Source organism: Phaenicophaeus curvirostris, chromosome 15 (assembly GCF_032191515.1).
Source record: "Phaenicophaeus curvirostris isolate KB17595 chromosome 15, BPBGC_Pcur_1.0, whole genome shotgun sequence".
In the NCBI taxonomy this organism is placed as follows: Eukaryota; Metazoa; Chordata; class Aves; order Cuculiformes; family Cuculidae; genus Phaenicophaeus; species Phaenicophaeus curvirostris.
In genome coordinates, this window is record NC_091406.1 from 15,940,978 (window position 1) to 15,961,515 (window position 20,538).

The 20,538-nt window shown below is 36.3% G+C and overlaps 1 protein-coding gene across 1 annotated transcript in view; it reads left to right on the plus strand.

Annotated features, from left to right (window-relative positions):
• The window catches only part of DOCK2 (dedicator of cytokinesis 2), a 173,439-nt gene that overhangs the window by 111,111 nt on the left and 41,790 nt on the right, over positions 1 to 20,538 (plus strand). Inside the window, exon 30 of the mRNA XM_069869297.1 lies at positions 14,721 to 14,799. Coding sequence (XP_069725398.1) covers positions 14,721 to 14,799 — 79 coding nt within the window. The remainder of the gene's footprint in view (positions 1 to 14,720; positions 14,800 to 20,538) is intronic.

Sequence of the window (20,538 nt, forward strand, 5' to 3'; positions counted from 1 at the left end):
TTTTTTTTTAGAAAGACTTCTGTTGGCAAGGTGGATTTTTATCACCTGCTGTACTGTCACTATTTTATTTCTGTAGAAATAGCAGTAACATGGAGTTTTCTAGAAGTCAGTCACAGAGAGTCTGGTCTAAGAATTAAGTCTCAAAGATGCATAGGTTCCAGTTCACTTGAAGTCCACAGATGATGTTTACTTGAAATGTGACAGTTATGTAATTTTGCTCTTCCAGTTTTAGAATAGTGTAAAGGAGAGAGCAGAGAATGCTTAATAAAGTTGTTCATCTCCTGGGAGTGTTTGATCTTGAGGAAAAGGTTTGCTAAGAAAATTTACAATGTCATGATATCACGTTTTGATATTGGATGTATTTTCATCTAGGATTTGGATAGAATGATGTTAAATGAAAAGGTTTTCTTTTCTGTGTTCCATGGTTCAAATTGGGGATTATGTTTCTAGTGGGTAGTGACGATGGCGGTGAGGTCTCAGGTACCTAAACCTCACTTGCTGTCACTTGTGGACACTAGCATTGGTGCAGATTGATCACTAACCTCCGTTCTGAGGTGGGCAAGTGCATATATCCTGGTGGATCTGTTAATTCTGGGTAAGATTTTGTAAATTGTAGTAGTTTCGTCCTTACTTGTGTTTCTATCTGACCCAGTCTTTGGCCTATGAAGGTAAATTTTCATTTAATGCACTTTCTTCTGTTGCTGATGCAGCAAGTGTAATTATTTTTAGTGTAGCAAGGATTACTCTTAAAGCTATCAAGCCTTTCATATGTAAAACTATTTCTCTTATCTAGAAGATGCTACTAGCATTTGCATTATTCGCAAGGACAGGAAAGTTTTTTATTCTATGGGGGCAGGGGAAGTGTCAGTGTTCCAAAAAGATGCCGTTGGAGTGTGGGGGGTTCACCTGGTGGTATCTATATTGCCTCAATTACTGAGCACAGAAATTCATTTGTGGTACTGTGCATTTCTTCATAACACCTCCCAGTGACTCTGAACTTTGTGGGACTATTTGGTCCAAGCAGGTTTTGTAGCTCTAAACCTTGTTGTGTGTTGGGCAAGTCGAAGTAAAATATATAAAGAAGTCAGCATTAAAAAAAAGTGTTTAGCAGCTATTTAACAGTGCTTCTGTAAACACATGGCTTATCTAAATTGATTTGGCACTGTTCATACTCTCTGATTATGTTGCTGTTCCCAAGATTGCATAAGGAAATGAGTTATTGATCTTACTTTAATGTCTTAATTTTATGTAATTTTATGTAAGGGGGGATTTTTGTTGTTGGTCTTTATAGAAATTTAGTATGTTTTTTTTTTCCCCTGTGTGTTTGGGGTTTTGGGGGTGTGAGTCTTCTGTGAAATAAATTGAAAAATAATTTTGATTTCTAGATTTGCTTTATTGACACGCTGTTACTCTAAACCAGAGAAGTAGCAAAGTCTTAAGGGGTCAGGCTGAGGTCTTTTATAACTGTATTGAGAGAATAAATGAATAAGAACTACAAAAAGTAGTAGCACAGCTAAGCTTTTGCATTATTATCTCACCTGTTCTGAGTAGGAGGCTACATGCAGGCCTTTTTTATGTCCTGAAGTATATATTTTACATTAAGAATCTCCCTTTTCTGAATTTGCAGCAATGTTAGTCACAGGCTGTAGGGCATGTCTGCTGTGTCACCCTGCCAATGGCAGAATGTGGCTGGCACTTCTTCCCTGCGGGCACTCAGTGGAGCCTGACAGGCTCCCCCAGATCTGTCTTCTATTTTGTACCTAGCAGAGAATGTGGGCATTGGACAAATTTTGCAGTAGGATGTACTGCAGTAAGGAGACAGAAAATCAGAGTACATTTACTTGAAGACAGAGGAAACGCAAGAGCTTAACTAGTCCTGCAGGTTGGTCCTGTTTGTGGGTTAAAGGTTTTCTTAATGAGCAAGGCACTCTAATTACTTCCATACATAAAACCAAAGAGTGTGCACATGGTATCAGTAATATTTCTACTACGTGTTAGATGTCTGGCACAGATAAAGGGAAAGGAACGAGAGACTGATGCATTGTAATGTCCTGAGAAACTTAATATTTTTTTTTCAATTAGAGCAAGTTTGCACGTGACGTCTCAGAAATGAGACACCTCTTGTTCAAAGGCAGGGAGAAGGGATGCATTCATGTCCTGGAGAAACTGTGCTAGGAGAGTTGGAAGAATGGGAGTAGAAGCTTAATTGACTAAGCTTACTCAGTCAGGCTTTGCCTGTGTCAAGATGGAATGGATTAACCCGAATTACTTTAAATCATTGTAACAAATACGGCTCTGTTTACTCTCAAAGCATATTCTGATCCCCAAGGCCCATTTGAAGGAGGCAGAGGCTGTGTGTTCTGCTGTCACTGGGCTGGGAGTATTCTAGTACTAACTGAGAATCACAAAGTGGAACGCACTACTCCCCCTCTGCCACCTCTTCCAATCCTTTTCTTCATCTTCCATGAGCAACAAGATGGGAAGAACACTTTTTGTAGCATGCTGGATGGGCCACTTCACTTTGGGAAATAGTAAAATCCTCATTGAGGTCATGAGGATATAATACCTCAGTTATTTTCTGTGATCCTCCATGGTAGATTTAATTAACTTTTGTTCTAATGAAGGTTGCTTACTGCACACTTCCTACAAGTTGTTACTGCCTGTTTGTGCACTTTATTCCACTTATGGTACTTAGACCATAAGCTAATAGCTTATTAAAACCAGTAATTCCTTGGTACATGGCATTTGTGGGGAAATGCTTTGCTGGTTTAGGTAATACCATGTAGTCTGCTTATCTCTCAGCTGTTCATAATTTTAATTTAGAGGCACATAATTCCTCCCAGGAAATTCCCAAACCTTATTGTCATCATGAAGTGCATAGGGAGTCAGATTTACTGAATAAAAACATGGTTAGAGGTGTTAGCAACTAGAGGGATGTATTTACATCTCTCCCTTCTGTTCCTCTGGGCTTTGAAATGGTAATTGCTCAGATAGGATTTGAAAGTACTTGATCTTGTAATTAGCGTCTGGAATCTGTTTGTGTTGATGTCCAGTCTAAATTGACTCGGTGAGCACTTTCATTGTTTGTGTGTCCGAGTTGTTTATTGAACCTTGTTGACATGATACTTAGTATCTCAAAATAAAAAATGAACAGTTGCTCACCAGTACATTTCAAGGTCAAATCTATTTTCTGAAAAACTCATGTGAGATACCAATGTAGGGTATTTTCTAACACCAGTGGAGAGGCTTTTTCTAAAATATGTTTTCATTACCTCTATATCTGTGTGTTTTCAGACATCTGTCAGAGCCAAGTGTTCCCCAGCCCTTTTTAAGTCTAACTTGAAAGGTTCAGCACTGCAGGTATTTGGCAAAACAGCTGGAAATGCTGCCAATTTTCTTTCATTATACATACTAAAAATACCTGCTTATTTGCTGATGAACTGCTTTGTAACACCCTCAAGACGTGCTTGTCATGTAGCTCACATGTTGAAGCATCATTATTAATTCAGAAAAATCTCATTATGGCTTCAAATCAGAGCCACCTGGATCCCCAAGCACCTCACGGTTTCTCAGTCTGCCACAGACTATAGATTCTGTTGTTATCATTAGGTCCTGGCCAAGCTACTAAATGAGGCGGGATTAGTTCCTTTGTGCCATCTAACAAGAGATCGTAGGGATTTCTTATTAAGAAAGGGAGGGTGGGGATTCCAGACCTTGGTTCCTTCATAGATCATCTCTGAATGACTCTGTTGAACAACGCTTCTCAAACCCATGTTTTCCATACTATACATATGCATGGTTCTGAACAGCTCTACCTTTGAACAGAAAAAGTCTTTTCAGAACAACTAAGCTGCTAGTACTATTCTCCTGTGGAAGCTGGCAAAACATTGCTTCATGTATTATGAGGAGGTAGCATTTTAAAGTTGGAGTCTCAATCTTTAAGTAAAAGCACACTTAATAAATTCAGTGACTGCTGGGCTTTGTATTTTAAATTTTCTGCAGAGTAAACCTGAACAGTTGGTAGTCACAATTTAAGCGGATTTTTCAAGAATAATAATATGGGAGAGAAGGGAAACTGAACACAGTTGGCAGAATGTAGGGAAACGCCTTTTTCAAGCAAGAAGCTGAAGTATTTGTGGGAGTGATGCTACAAACTGTATTGCTACTACCAGCTCACTAGATTGTATAGAATCAGAGAATATCTGAAGTTGGAAGGGAAGAAGAGCCCCAAATTAATTCAAACATGAGAACTGCTTCTCAGTCTTCCATCTATCTGCTGGTGGAAATGAAAACTTGACCTATTTTGGTTGTAGAAATATTTGATGCTATGTTGCATGTATTGATGTTAGTGGATATTGTGATGGTTCACAGACAATAATGACTATACAAGGTACACAACTTCAGTTGATAAGAGCATGTATTATAGTTTAACTGTTGCTGTCATAGTGTTCATAGTGTTATAACTGTTATGATGAGATTTTCAAGTCAAGAATACAATTTTAATTACAAAAATAAGAAAAAAATCTTTCCTTCACTTTAATTCTTTGATTATTCATTGGAAATGTAGAAGAAACTGAGATTTTAAGCAACCAATAAGTATTTTATGCATACATGAACAGAAGAGTAAATGAAGTATTATAATAGGTTTAAACAGTTTGTAGTGTTCAGTCTTTGCTTTGACCATATATAGGAATAAGATGTGTCCTTGGACAGGTTTTCTTGCTGTGAGACTCAAAATACCCTTGCTGAAATGCAATTTCCCTGTTTATATGAAGTCCCTTTCAGAGACAAAGGCCTTTGTATTTGTTTATTTATTTGTTTTTCTTCTTGCTGAGGTATTTGGTACGAAGTGTCTCAGTATTCTCAGATTTGTTTCCTTTCAATTAAGGTGAGGTAGCTCTGTCTCCTAGTTATCTTTCCAGTCCCTACAAAACCCAGTACTTGTAATAGTGCGAATGGCGAAATGGAGTAAGGCAGATAGAGGAAGAGACAGTTGTTTCACCATGGGTTGTAAATTGATTTCCATGGAGAGTTACACTTCCAGCTGTGGGTCATATGTCTGACTGAGTTGTTTAGTGCTTCACTATCAGTTATAAGCCTAGCAGAGAACATCTCCCCTCTGTAGGTGTTTCAGTCTGTTTGTGCCTCCTGTAACCCTACTTTTGAATCACTTGATTCTTGCTGGCACCAAATACTACAGGATGCTTTCTCTGCGCTAACTCTGCATGTTGCTCATTGTTACCCATGTTGTTGAGTTATCTGCTTACTGAGAACCTGAAGACTTGATTATGTGGTGACTGCTGCAGATCGTCTGCTCAGCAAGATAAACTCTTGCATATTGTGGTTGTGGTACACAGTGGATGCTCATTACGTTTTGACTGCGATCATTTATTCTTTTATCTAAAATGCAGAAAGAAAACATGCTGTGAGGCATCCCATTTTTCCACTCACTGCACAGTTTCTCATCTTTCTTGGTATCAAATGCTAGGATGCTCCTGATTCTAGAGTAGAAGGTCTCCTGAACTAAAAGCTAAGTCTTCAGCACACAAAAATAGCTTGTTCCTTTGATGTTTTCAGAAAGCCAGTAAGAGAAACTGTTATTTTTTTCTGACTTGCATATAGAAATCTCTAAGATTCTCTGCTGTGTGGCCTATTAAAATATATTTTTTGTATGTTTTCATGAATATTATTTTAGTGAACCATTTGGGGATTAAGACCATGAGTAGTATTTTCTACGCGGTAGAACATATGTGCAAATGAGTAAAAAAATCATAGAATCATGGAATGGTTGGGGTTGGAAAGGACCTCAAAGCCCATCCAGTTCCACTCCCCTGTCGTGGGCAGGGACACCTCCCACTGGATCATGTTGCTCAAAGCCTCATCCAACCTGGCCTTGAACACCTCCAGGGATGGGGCAGCCACCACTGCTCTGGGCAACCTAAGCCAGGGCCTCACCACCCTCATGGGAACATATTTCTTGCTAAAATTTCATCTCAATCTCCCCTCTTTCATCTTAAAACCATTCCCTCTCATCCTATCCCTGCACTACCTGACCAAGAGCCCCTCCCCAGCTTTCCTGGAGTCCCTTTCAGTACTGAAAGCTGCTGTAAGCTTTCCCAGCAGCCTTCTCTTCAGGCTGAACAACCCCAACTCTCTCAGCTTGTCCTCTTAAGGGAGGTGCTGCTGCCTTTGGATCATCGTCATGGCTTCCTCTGGACCCGCTCTTACATGTCCGTGTCCTTGCTCTGCTGAAGGCACAGTGATGAAAAGGTTACCCACACAATCTGTTGTAAATACATCACTAATAAGAAGACTGAAAATACAAATTCAGTATTCATAGTTTTCATCAGATGTTGTAGATGCTATTCAGCAATCTTTTTATGTCCCCGTTTCTGATGATTAACTTTGGCCAGCACTAAACATCTTAAGAATTTTTCAGGAAATTAAAAATATGCGATATTCTCATATTTAACATTTTGGATGGTTATTTTTATGTTTTTAAACAGAAGCATCATGAAATAAACCTGCTGCTGTATTATGCATTTGCTGCATAATGATCTTTTTTAAAGTCAATCTGCTGGTTCCGTGCAACTTCTTCTGTATTGATACAGTTTTGGCTGTGAAGTCGTAAGTTCAAGTGAGCAGCAGTTAGACAAGGGGCAGATGCAACGTTGTCCTTACCTGTAATTATGGATTGTATTTTTAGCTTCAGGAAAAGGTAGTCTTCCCTGAAAGTAAAGAAATTTTGTCTTCTAGACAAAAGATGTTCACTTGCTAAATATTTTCAACAAGAATATCTGAAAAATCAAAAGTACAGGTACTGTGTTAAAATACAATGTGTGTACAGAGAAGGGATTGTAAATATAGAAAGCCTAAGTAACAAGGGAAAAACAAGCAATGCCCAAATATTACATTTTATCTTTAAAGTTTTGTGGTGGGATTATGAACAAAATAGAGCTACTTTGAAAAGACACAAACAAAAAAACCCCCGTACAAACAAAAAAACAAAACCAAAACCCAGCCATAACATTATTCATAGCGTTATACATTGGTTTTATGTAAATATTCAATTTTAAATTTGATGTGTAAAATAATACAATTATTTGTAAAAACAGGGCCTAGAAACTTCATGAAAACCTTTTTGACTGTCAAAGCATCACCTCTGCACCATTCTTATATGTACATATGATTTAGCCTTCATTTCTGTATAAATGTTACAGCAAGGATGAATAGTATCAACATGTGAAAAACAAGATCCATTGAAGAATGGAGAAGCAATTTCCATTTGAATATCAATTCAAATTTCCTTCCCAAATGAAGATCAGGAGATTTTTTGTTAGTGTACCACATCCTGACCCAGTTGTACTGTCATTACATTCATGCATGATAACTGAGTTTCAGCTTCATATCCTATTCCCAGGCTTGATCTAGCATAAAGGACACAGTATGAATGTTAATTTTATTTATTTTTTTAATTCAGGATATTTCTACTCGGCAAACTATTAGCTGGATGGCACAAAAAAGTAGAGTAGACCGAAGTGAGACAATACTCACAATGTAAAGAAAAAATAGTTAAAATACCTTTCAAACTAGATTATTTATATCAAATTTGTTATTACAGCTTTTTGTACACTTGGTTTTCAAGCTATGAAATTTCCTAATACATACTATACGTCACATTTCAAAGGTTTGACAAAAATGTGTACCTAATATGCCGTTGTCAGAATGTATTTTGATTTCTAAGTGGGAGATAAGCAGTCTTTGAAGCACACTTTTGGAAGATGCTGAAGGAAAAGCTACAGACAAAGAGACTATTGGCAAAGTCAAGAGATCTTGCATGAAAGCTTGCGTTGTAGAACGTCAAAGCAATTGCTTATTCTTGTCTTCCTCTAGGTGTTGCTTTTGTCCTGCTGTCAAATTACCTTTGATACATTATGGCATGTATTATTTTTGTACACTTGGCATAGCTATTCAGTGTAAATTTTAAACTAATTCTAAGAAAGAAAATGAATTGTACATAGCAAAACTTATAAATGAGACAAAAGCAGCTGTAGAGCAGTTGTTTTTAAGCAGTTATTGTCTGACTGTGGTATTGGGATAGAGTCTCTGGCTGCACATTGATAAAGAGTTTAGGGATGCGACAATTGCTTTATCGTTAGAATTCAATATGAAAGGTACAAAAATTATTCTTCAGTCTATAGTGATACTGAGTTGACATAGGGGAGAAAAATGACTAATTGTACTACAATTTTTCCACCACTGTCCATATTTTTCCAGTTTCCGTGGAAGTGGATTGCTTCTGAAGTGTTGCTGTTGTTGTACTCTTAATAACTAGGTTTCTCATAGCTACAAGGTTTTTAAATAGTGTTTCCATCTTGCATTGCTGTAATTTCTAAATTAATGATAGCTTGCCACATTATTAGGAGATAGTGTCTGCTGTTGCTCATTATGGTTTCACCTGTTTTCTCAGGCTTTCTCCTGCTGCTCCATTTCGGTCACTGAAATATTAAATATATATTTTTAACCTCTCCTGTCACACTGATCGCTTGTCTGGTCTCTCTTCTGTGTATTTTATATTTTCCAGATTTAGTTTATAATTTCTGATCACTGTTTCAGTCATTGATAACGATCAGCATTTGGGATTGACCCTGGCCAATTGGCTCTAGTCTCCTCTTTATTTAATGTGCGTTTTTCTAGCTTTGCACACAAGAAGGTGGAGGAAAGGTGACAGCCTAAAAGAGAAACAGCTGACTTCAACTTCTCTTCCTTTGTGCTTGCTTCGTGTTAAAGTATGTCTCGGGTGTCTTCTGCAAATCATTTATGAGAATGCTACTATCAAGTCAACATAAATTATATGGAAGTATTATTTCAGCTCTGCTATTCTCTACTCTGGATTTCATGTAATTAGCATACTGGTAAGACTGTGTCTATCAGAGATCTTCAAAATACTGGTTGGTGCCACTTCTGGGCTTTGAACAAAACCCCTCACATTCTTCATGTGCCTAAGCAGAGGATTCAGTGGTGAAGATATCAATAGGTCAGTCTTTGAAGATTAGAAAAAAAACCCAAAATGCTTGCCAAACTGAAGTTAGTGTAACTCCTGATTTCAGTTTGTGGACCAAATTTTTTGAAGGAAAAGCAGTTAAGGTTTGTGGGAAGAAGTTGAGTTTTAAAAACTGTCCATGCCTTCACTGGTTTTCAGACAGAATTTTGAAAAAAAACCCACCCAAAACATATATTCTGGCATTTTGATGGCTTCTTTCAGTGAAAGCTTTCAGAAAAACTCAACAAATAATATTCTTTTAAAGCTTATTTCTTCTTTTCTGTGTCTGATTCTCAAGTACAAGGTTGTACTCAATTAATTTTTTCCACCTGTCATTACACCAGTGTAATCACAGCTTTAGAAGACGTAGCAAACATGAGTGTGAGTTGATGCGTGTAAGTGCCTAAGTAAGTGCCTAATTGTAGCCTTCACTTCAGTGTCTGGATTACTCACCTCAAAGCTGAAGGAATAAACTCCCAAAGTTTAGGCTTTTGTAAACTTGAAAAGACAATGAAGAGTGTCTCACTGCTGTTGGACCACTGCTTTGAAAGAATTCATGTGTAAGAGTGAGGAAAGGTCAATTCATCATTTTGGGAAGGTTCATAATAGTGTACCTGATTTAGGTACCTTACTCAAAATAATTTTGTGGACCTGGATGTGTTTTATGTCTGAAACTAGGTGTATAGAAAGGGCAGCTTTTCCAAAGCTGCCTAAGAACAGCAATGCAAATTTAAGTTTTTGGGGTTTGTTTTTTTGGTTTGTTTTTTTTTTTTCCCTGCAAAAAACTCTTTGCCTTATGCTGCAAGGAGCGGATGCACTAATTCTAACTTGTTTGCTAAAAATAGCTTTAAGTTCCAGATCTGTATTTGAGGTTCATCAGCTATTTGCACTTCAAAAGCAAGGACGATGTGCAGACCTATTTTACTGTTAAATAGAGTCATCATCTTCGAAGGAATAGCCTTGAAATCCAACTTTGATTAACATGTTGTTTATGAATACAAAATTGTTTCTTTGCTCCATCTCAGCCCCTCTGCTTTTTTTTGCTTGAGAGGGAATCAGTTTGAAATCAAATTTTTATCTTCGGATGACATAAATTTTCAGCTTTGTCTGTCTTAAATTATTTATAAGTTACTTGCAGTACTGTTGTATCCCTATTTAGAACATACATCTAAGCATTTGGAACTTATTGCAGTTGCACAGGATTCTGTTCATCGGGCTTTCTTTCAAGCCAAAATTTGAAAGAACTTTCTCTGCCACTACAATAAAATAGAGCATAAACAGCACAGAATTTAGAAAGGTAAAGAAGACAGCAGCAGTTGAAAGATGGGGGTTCTACTGCTGTCCTAAGCCACATCTTGCCTTTTTATATGCAGATTAAGCTCAGAGACTTTGGCTTTTGACGATCATCCATAAATCTTTGGGCCCAAGTGGTTGGTATAAACTGTAAATTAGAGCATCAGTCACCATGAACATAGGAAATGTCAAGGAAATTATTGTGGGTAAAGGAACTTAAGAAATTTTATATCACAGTTATTTAAACTGATGAGAAATTAATTCCATATTAAGTAACTGTAGAAAAGTTATCATAATTAAACACCTGAAAGAACATATTTGTAGCCCTGTGTAATGATTAAAATTAAGGGAAAATGTGACAAGAGGACAAGTTTAAACAGAAAAAAACCTCCTAATGACGTTATCTGTGTGAGAAATCAAGATCCTGTTCTTTGGTCAGCCTAGATCAGTACAAACTTGCAAAGCAAAATGGAACAGCAATCCCCAAGTTCAGAGGAAAGGTAAGCTCCAGCGATCTCTTGTACAAGCAAAGGAAATCAAGTTATGTTACACTCTGACAAGATAATCCCTTCCGGTAATTTATCTCAGTAACTTCTGAAGAAGTCAGACAGTACATATTGTGTTTTTCTGAGCTGTTCTGGGGCATGATTTTTTTACCATCTCTTTTTTAGCTGTATTGTCTCCATTATGTCAGGTGTTATTGATAATTGATGATATGAATACTTGTATAAGGAATGATCACTTCTCTGGTCAAATGACTTTCAATGTCTCCTCTTGGAACAATGTTTAGTTCTTTAAATAGGAATATGCCTTTACTAATAATAAGGATTATATTTTCTCTTGTTTTCATCAAAATCATCTTTTGTAAGTGTCCATTTAGCTTTGTACTTATGGCTAGTTAATTAATAAACTTTTTCAGTGAAAAGGGGAGACTGAGTCATATAGTAATGAAATAATTGTGGTAGGACAGCATGGCATTGGCAGGAGCCAGGAATAGAATTCAAACCTACTGTCTAAGTGACTTCCAGTGACAGAAATAGATACCCGCTTCAGGCAAAATACAAATGCATGAAAATATTTGGAACTTGACAGCCTGGAAGTATTGCATGCTTCCTGCAAATGTATCATGCCCATATGTCAGCCAGAAATATCTGTGAGAATGAAAAGGATCTTTACGGAAGATAGCTTACGTGTAATTCTATTGTATAGAATCCTGTAAATAATTTTAATATTAGCAGTAATTTTTACTGGGTATTAAGTACGTCAGTATTTCTCTGGTGTCCTTGGAGCTTTTTATGTCTGGTGAGCATTAAAACACAAGGTCTTCACAGAAAAGTGTAATAGGACACACAAGAAATATGTCCTTATTATGAAATAGATTTTCCCTAATAAACTGCATGTGTGTTTAAGTTATGATTATTTCTGCTGTAACTCACGTGATATTTCTATGCCAAAAGACAAGGTACCTAAAAGTGGGGAGGTTTCTGATGCAAGACAAATTATCAACACCGTGTCAGACTCTGCCCCAACACAAATCAGTCTCAGAATCGGAGGACACCCCCTCCCACTCCAACAAAAGACTCTGAGTGAAGGGAAATGCTACCCTCTGAGCAGCTGGAGCTGGAGAACTTGATTATGTGAGCTGGCAAGAAATATACTTTGTAAAGTGAAGGAGAATCTAGAGCGATATAGTTCTGCAGAAAAGACGTGACGCTAAAAAAGCCTTGACCTTAAACTCCTACTCAGAAGAGTAATGGGGATGCTGACAGACAGAATAACATGGGAGCATCTGTGATTCTGCCTAGCTATGTATATTTTTATGCTGTCTAAAGTAAAGCATTCTTTTTAGAATCCTCCTTTTTTTTTAAACATCTTCTTTTTTTTTCTTTTTTTTTTTTTTTCAAAATGTTAAACCACTTGTGTCAAGCATCAGGCAGTTTTGTGGAGATAAATGTACCCGTGTGAATGAAGCATTAGGGAGGAATGTGTTTATTTTCTTGTGGATAGCGTAGGGCAGCTTGCAGAGGAAATCACATTTTCTGGAATAAGAACTGATCACATAAAAAGGTTGAGAAGAAAGTACAATCGCCTGTTCAGACCAACGTAGGCTAAAGTTGCAGTGGATATACAGGGTGATTCTGTGATCATAGAGAAGTTGTTTAGGAGAGTGGTGATAGCCTAAAAGAACAGTGTTGAGCAAAATTAGGTTTCTTGAACTTGAGATCAGACCCTTAATTCAGGCGAGATCAGCTGAGCTAGTTTCAGAAAATCAGAGTGTGCCCTAGACCACTGGAAAAAAGCTCATAGAGTACAGGATGATGCAGTAGAACAACACAGCACCCTTAGAAGTCTGTTACTTTCCAATGCCACAGTTGCTGCAGTAGTTAGAAATGTCCTGTCCCTCTGATAAGGATAAAAAGGACATAGGAAGATGTAGCACCATGTATAAATTGCTTTATTTCCTTGATCATGTCAACATTACAGAGGAATGATACATGGATGGAAAGAAAGTAAATGTTAGGTTTTCACCAAGAATTTTTTTCCTTGTGAAAAACTATAATTGTAACAATTTCAATTTAGCCAGTCAAGTTGTTGACCTAATGAAGCCATGTGCTTCTTTGGACTATTGCTTAGTGGTTAAATGTAATTCCTTGTCATAAGCCTGATCTTCTGCTTTACCTCCCTCATTAAGAGACTGAATTTATCCCTTGCTAAGGATTTTTTTGGTGGTGAGACTAGAATTCATTTCACTGACTGTTTTGTTTCTGGTAGTGGCTCATAAACGGCTGCCTGGGGAACAGTAAAACACCAGAGAGGGGAAGCAGGAACACTGCTGTGTTCTCCCAGCCTCAAGTGACAGTTAGCAGTCCTCCCTTCCTTTTTGTCTTTGATTTGTCTAATCGCTTTTGAGCCAGTATAAAATTTAGGTGTTCACAGCATCCTGTAGAAATGAGTTGCATAGCTGAGCAATACTAGCACAAAAGCTGTCTTATTTTCCTTATTTTGAATGAAAGTTCTGATTGTTTTCTGTGCTTTGTTTGCTTGTATGAGAAATAGTGAACGGCAAGTCCCTCATCTCCGTGGTACTTCCAGTTTTATAGATTCTACCACATCCCCACTCATTCACATGCCATCCTCTGATTAAAGAAACCGGGTTTGGGGAACAATCCATTAAATGTACTTGATCATTTCTTTGTCACATTTGTTTGCTTGTTTTCTTTTATCTTGTTTTACTTTTTGTATTTGTTTGTATTTTTGAGATGAGAGACCAGAACACAACACAGACATTCAACATTCCTTTGACAATAACATACAGATATCCTGTGGTCTCCAAATCTTTTGCTAATAATTCTAATTATAGGATTATTGCTTTTACTGATAATATTAAACACTTAAGATGGTGAAGGTTTTGTGAGCCTGTCAGCTGTAACTATTAGGTCTTTCTCCTGATTGGCAACAGTGAGTTGACAGTCAGTCACTGTATTTGAACAGCTAGGATTGTTTTTCCCTTGTATTCATCTCTTTCTGGTTGTGGTATGTTCGCCCTCACAGTGTTTCTCATATTTTAACTGAAAACTTGTATGAACTTCTTTTCAAAAATGCAAATTGAATGAAACTGAATTAATTAAATCAACTTTGTAAATATTTAGAGATACAATTGATTTTTCTTTTACAAATGTGCTGTGCTAGAAAGTAAAATAAATAAATTAGTTTTAAAAATGTGTCTTATTGAGCATAAGTAGGTGCTACTTTTCGAGCTAGAGGGATAATGGTCACACTCTTCCTCTTGGTAGATATATCTGTATATTAACTCAGCTTTGAATGTGGATTATAATTGTATCTATGTTTTATAATCAACCTGAGGCAGAAGAATGGCAGAGGTGCCATCCTCCCATCATGTTCTGTGAGAAAACTGAAGAGTTGCACTTCATATCTTTTAATTGGGAAAATGCACTGGCAGTTCCTAACTAATAATATAAGCGCAAGAGAGTCTTATAGCTGTCAAACCCATGAGGAGACGGCAATAACACTCTTCTAAGTGGCATGGTTTTGTCACCTAGAAGGTAAAATTGTGATGGAAATAATTGCTCTGTTAGCTTTTTCAAGAATGCAAGGTGTGCAGCAGAGGAGAACAAATTCTATTGTGTCAATTTCTCCATGGAGATCAAAAAACTTTTTGATGATCATGTGCTTACTATTTTTTATGTATAACAGACTATAAATAACATGTACAGAATTGTATCTGCCGTGTTTATGTATGGCTGAATTTTGCTTCTTCTTGAATGTTCAGTGGTCCAACGTGTTTCCGTCAGTATCGCACGTGGCTGGAAGACATTCCCAGGGATTATATTCATTTACCTGTATTATTGATTTTCTTTTTTAGGGTGTTCCTGAGAGCCATCAACAAATTTGCAGAGACAATGAACCAGAAATTTCTGGAGAACATGAATTTTGAAGTCCAAGTAAGTGTTGAGGCTTTTTAGCTAAGCGATATGTTCAGGTATGATCATTATGGTCTGTCAGAGGCCTTGCTGCTGCTTTATATCAGAATGAAAATGATTGTTGATTTGAGTTTGGCAGGATTAGGCCATCTTTGATATGACATGAGAATCGTACTTTGATTATTTATGATAAGGCACTGAAACAGAGTATTTTGTACTGATGTTCTCTTGGAGCTAGCAAGCAGAAAACTCATCTTTTTTTCTTAGGCAGCCAAGTGTATTCAGAAAGGCAATCTTTGATGTAATGCACGTAGCCTTTGCAATGTCACTTCTATGTATGTAGGGCAGAAAGAGCTTAACTTCATTTGATTCCTAGAGTATTTAGCACTTAGAATTATTTTTATTTTTAACTTGTAGTCTTCCCTTATAAGTCTATTCTATTTATTTTTTTATTTTCCTTTAGTTTTTTTAGTTCTTTCTGAACTAAAATCAGGGTTGTCGTTTTGGGTTTTTTTTTCTCAATATCATCCTTTCTATCCTAAGTCATTGGCCATGCATTTTGCCAGCTATTTGGCTTGCTTCAGATAAAAATGAAAATGTCTGTAGCTTTCTGATGTATTAAATTGTTATTAGAATGTAAATACAATTTTAGAATCAGGATTTGTCACCAAATGCATGGTTTTGGTATATGCTATAGATAGAAAATGCACTAATCAAGTATAGTACAAAAAAATTATTTGGTTTCACTCTTTATATTAACTGTAACTAAAAATAAATGTTTTAAGTTAAAAAATGCTTCCAGAATACAAAAATCTAATCTGTCCATTAGGTAATAACTTATTGACCTCAGCCATGAAGTTCGTTGTTAGTTCAGGGCTCTGGTCTCCTGATTTCTTGGGGTTTATGTTTTATGGTTAATCTTGCATCTTGCAATCTGATTAAAGTGGTTCTACTCTACAGCATGTGAATGGTCAGGTTTGCTATGCTAGAAAAACTGTTTGGATACTGGTTTCCCAGTCCTTAACATAAAATACCAGGGTCACAAATAGCTACAGAGCATCCCTGTGGTTACACAGCAAGAGTTTAAAAGACAGTAGTAAAAATAAGGGCAAAAAATTCAGGTCATACTTGGTTACAGTGGCCTCCATGTATGTAGAGCTTTTTCCTCATTTCTCATTTAAAATTTTGTACCTTCAAAAGCTGTGACTTTACAAATATATGTGTATGAAGATTTTTGAATTATAAGGAAAGGTATTTCTTCTGAGAAACTAAAAATTCCTTTTTAGTGAATATCCCTGCTGGAAACTCTCAAGCCAATGACATATTTATGAAATAATGTCTCTCAGGCTATTTCAGTTTATTAACAACCAATTTGTAATCTATCAGATCTATAACACAGGATGATTTTTATCGCACTATGTGTCAGTAATTTTTAAGAGCAAATAAAATAGGTCTGGTGGCCATCAGTACACGTAGGCTACCAAAATATGTGCAAACTATTATAAAGACTATCTATTTGTCCAAATGCATCTTTCAAATGTTAAATCTGCAGCCTTAACCTGGAACTTTTATTTTTGGATAAGTTTCTTGTGGCAATTCTGTGCATTCCAGAATGTTATCTAACAACTGGGGACGGTGTAGTTCAACAGCGAACCTTATAGTTCAAGGGAATGGATTAATGCTTGCTCTTTTATTCATGACTTGTCAGGTATCTGGAGGCTTGGTGTAAGCTAAGCAATGTTTTAGTAAATGGGTAGTGCTCTCTAAAGAATTGTAGCACTGCTATAGTTTTTACAAGAGACTTAGAAGTGCAAGCCAGGGAGATACCTTACTTTCCCTCCACGAATAAAAGCTCTGAAAACCTTCTAACAGTTCCCTAAATGTACCTGTTGTAGAAGCTGCTACTGGACTAAAGAAGGTCTGAATAATGCAAAGCATATTGTATAATTTTCTGAATTAAAAATTAAAAATCTATTTCCCACTGTTATCTATACAATTGAGATTATTGATAACTAAAGATTTTTGTGTTTTAAAGAGTTTTTTTACTGATTTTCATATTTATGTAAAAAAAAAAATCTATAAATTAGTGTCCTGCAACTATTCAGACTGTGAAAACTTGAATTTGGAGGAGCATTTAAAGCAAAACATACTAACTGAAATAAGAAACTTGAGAGGTCCTTTAGTGGGCCCTCTTCATTCTCTGAGGATCACCTCTATCCAAATATTTTCTAACAAGAATTTTGTCTAACTATTCTAGAGGCTTTTATGGTAAGAGAGTTGTCTGTGTCTTCCCTAAACATACTTTTTTCAACTAATTTTTCTAAGAAAAACTTTGTCTTTTAAAACTGTTCCTTAAATCTTCTTATTCTGCAGCATTCATCCACATCTCTCTGTCCTGTCCTTTTTGGCTTTGGAAAGCTTGGACTTAGGGGTGTAATTTTTGACATGGATTACGCTTTCCTGACTTGTTCTCTGATGGCAGGGATGCTCAAGTCAGATGTTATAGTCTAAAAAAAATTTTCTGCACTTTCTAGAAAATGAGCAAATGACAGAAAAAGAGACTATCTATCTTTTCTAATATCAGTATATTTAGACTGTAAGTAACTGTGAACAGTAATCAACTCAAAGTGAATTAAGAACTTCTATACTTTATAAAAAGTAATTAACTTCCACAGTTTCAGCCTCTGGGGCTGTTATTCTTTTTAGATTTAATATTTGGTTTTCCTCAATTGTTTTGGAGCACTTTTAGTTAATAAACAAAAAAACCAATCCTTTTTGCAGCTGTTGCAGTGCTTCTGTGTTTGTATTTTAGCAATTAATATACCAACAGAGTAATATCATGAAGTAGCTTTTGGTTTAGCAGCTGTTTTGCAGAGGGAAACGTTGCATCAAGATCAATTCCACTCCTTCAATGTTAGGCCTTTTAGATACAGAATAGTGATGGGAAAATGAAGCAAAACACTGAGATGCAGTTTCCTTCAGAAACAAGTAAATCTTTGATATTTCTTTGAGGTGTCTGTATTTAAAAGAAATTTAGGTGTTTGAGAGCAACGTTTACTTTAATGAAAACAAGCTGCACATTCATGTTGCACGGGGAATGCAGTCATTTCCCAAACCTATACAATAACTCTGAAGATAGAAACAAATGTTCCTATGTTATTTCTTTTATATTCACTACAAATTACTTGATAACAAATGTTACACTGCAAGAAAAACATCAGTGAGACAAAACTGGGAATTAATGAAGCTCAACATGGTGGATTATAAACTTCTAACCAGTTTGGAATCTGTCTGTTTAGCTATATTTATATATATATAGAAAAATTACGAATCGGGATCAAAGAACATGCTTTTCTTATTTTGATCTATGAGAGAATATGGAAGTAGCGTAATGTTCTATTTTGTTAAGAGCTATAACCTAACAGCCACATGACCTCTTTGTTTCCATAGTCAGCTCCACAGAGCAAAGGTACCCACCCTTGGAACGTGTGTTCCTGCCCTCGGGTATGTTTTGGTCAGGTCCCTGAGGCTGTCACAGGAGATGTTGAGTATTCGTTTAAGAGTATCATAGTACACACACCATTGCGTTCCCTTGTGCCTATAAATGGTGATATTGATTACAGTGAATCTAGGATAGATTCAGCCAGATATTGATTACAGTGAATCTAGGATATGCTTCCTAAAACCAGAGTTGAGGGGGTCACATACCATGAGCGCAACTTAACTTCAACTCTTTACATTGGGCTCTTTTTTTCCAAATTAAAAAAGTCATCTTGAAATGTGTCTCTGTTACTGGTGAACCTGATAGAGATATTAGTGAGCTCCTTTGCTGTGTTTTATGAATAACTTCTGGCTATTTCACTAGGAGTGAAAACAAGGGAGTTTGGCATCTAAATTTAATCTAACTTTTGAAAGATGCTGTGTGTCTGTGTTACATAAGTGACTACTACAGATCTAAAAGCTTAAGCAAATTATTAGTTTCTGTGAAATACATGGGATTTGTTAAAAAAAAACAAACCCCAAGAACTGCTTATTCAAGGGTCAATTCTTCAGTCTGCAGCAGCCTTCAGGCAATCTTGCCTCTTGTCAGGGGCATCTGTACTGTTGATACTGTTGGTTTCAGAGAAAAAGGGATGAGTAAAGTTCAGATTGTTACTGAGCATACGCAGCAAGTACAAAGTCTCAACAATCTGGAAGCTAAATCAGAGGCAACTATTTAAGTATTCCTGATTAAGGGTAATTTAAGGTATAGAAGCAGAATGTATTTTAGCATCACAAACAGGACTGCGGAACTTTTATTTTTAAACTGTTGGTTAGAAACTTCAAAATCAAAAGGTTCGCTGTATTACAAGTATACAGGGAAAAATATGCACCATATTTTGCAAAAATATGTATGTGACTGTGATAGACATTGTAGAAAGCACTAGGAGAGGGCTGATGCAAAAATTAATAGACAACATCAGAAAATTTAGCTAGCTGCATTAATAATCATCGCAGTATTAGAAATCTTACTTTTTTGTATGTTACATATGGTATTGTACATTTAAAAATTATCAGACCTCAGAGTTTGAAGTTCAGATTTGATCCTTCTATCAAGAAACAGCTTAGTCTTCCTAGAGTGACCTATAGCTAGTAACTGATTTTTTGATGTTCATCTATGATTTTCTTTGGACTTCGAAATACACAAGACTGTGGAAGATCTTGCATACAGGAATCTAAATATCGTTGGATTTGGGAGTGTCTTATTTCAGGTGTTTGGGATGGTTTTCAACACGGGAATGGTAGATGTCTGAAGTAGGGACTGTTCACAAGTGTTTTTATTAAGTTGCATCATTAAACAAGAAGCACAGGGAAAACCAATGAAATTGGGATTATGACATGAAAATCTTTGAAGACTAAAAATGAATAAAACAAACATTTATTGGTTTATATAATGTGCTGTGTTTCTTCAAAGCTTCTGTAAACCTGTTTTCATTAACCTGACTATTTTCTAACTTTGTTCTATCCTTTTGAAGTACATAACCAATGCAAGCAAATTATGGCAGAGGTCCCAAAGGATTTTCACAATTCTTTACTTGGAGATGCTTAATACTTTCTTGTCTACCTCAAAGAAAACACTGTATCTGTCACAAAACAGGCTGCATACCATAGGAATAAGACCTAAATATTGTAACTTCCAGAATTTAGGAATGAGCTGTGACTGAAAATTATGCTTGTTAGGACTCTACTTAAACAGAATGCAATGCTTTGCTTAGTTTTTAAAGTTTGTCGCTTGATGAGTTATTCTGAATTTTGGCCTTCACATTCCACTTATCCATCTGTTGAACAGTTTGTATTTTTTCTAGTATGATGTCCTGAAAGATAATGCAGAACAATTTTCATGAACGTTGGTTCAGAATTTTAAGACTGCATGGTGCAGCTGCATGTGCTCTTTTTTTCTGTGGAGATTAATGCAAACATATTCTGCCGCCTCCACAGTCAAATAATTTCTTCTCTTTATTAAAATAAAATTTAAGTTTTCTTTGAGCAGCATTTACATGGAAAGTTGGTTCATATCCTTCTAATCAAAACATGTAATGTAAAGTAATTTATCTTCTCTGGCGCAAAAAAGAAGGCATAATCGAATTTCAGTATTGATTAATCCAATTAAGCAGCTTTTTTAAAGCACAGGATCTATTAAATCATTTAGAGTTGTTTGTACTCAAAAGGTTCAGGAAGGTTATTTATAGCAGACCTAGCTCAATAGCTAGTTAGCATTTA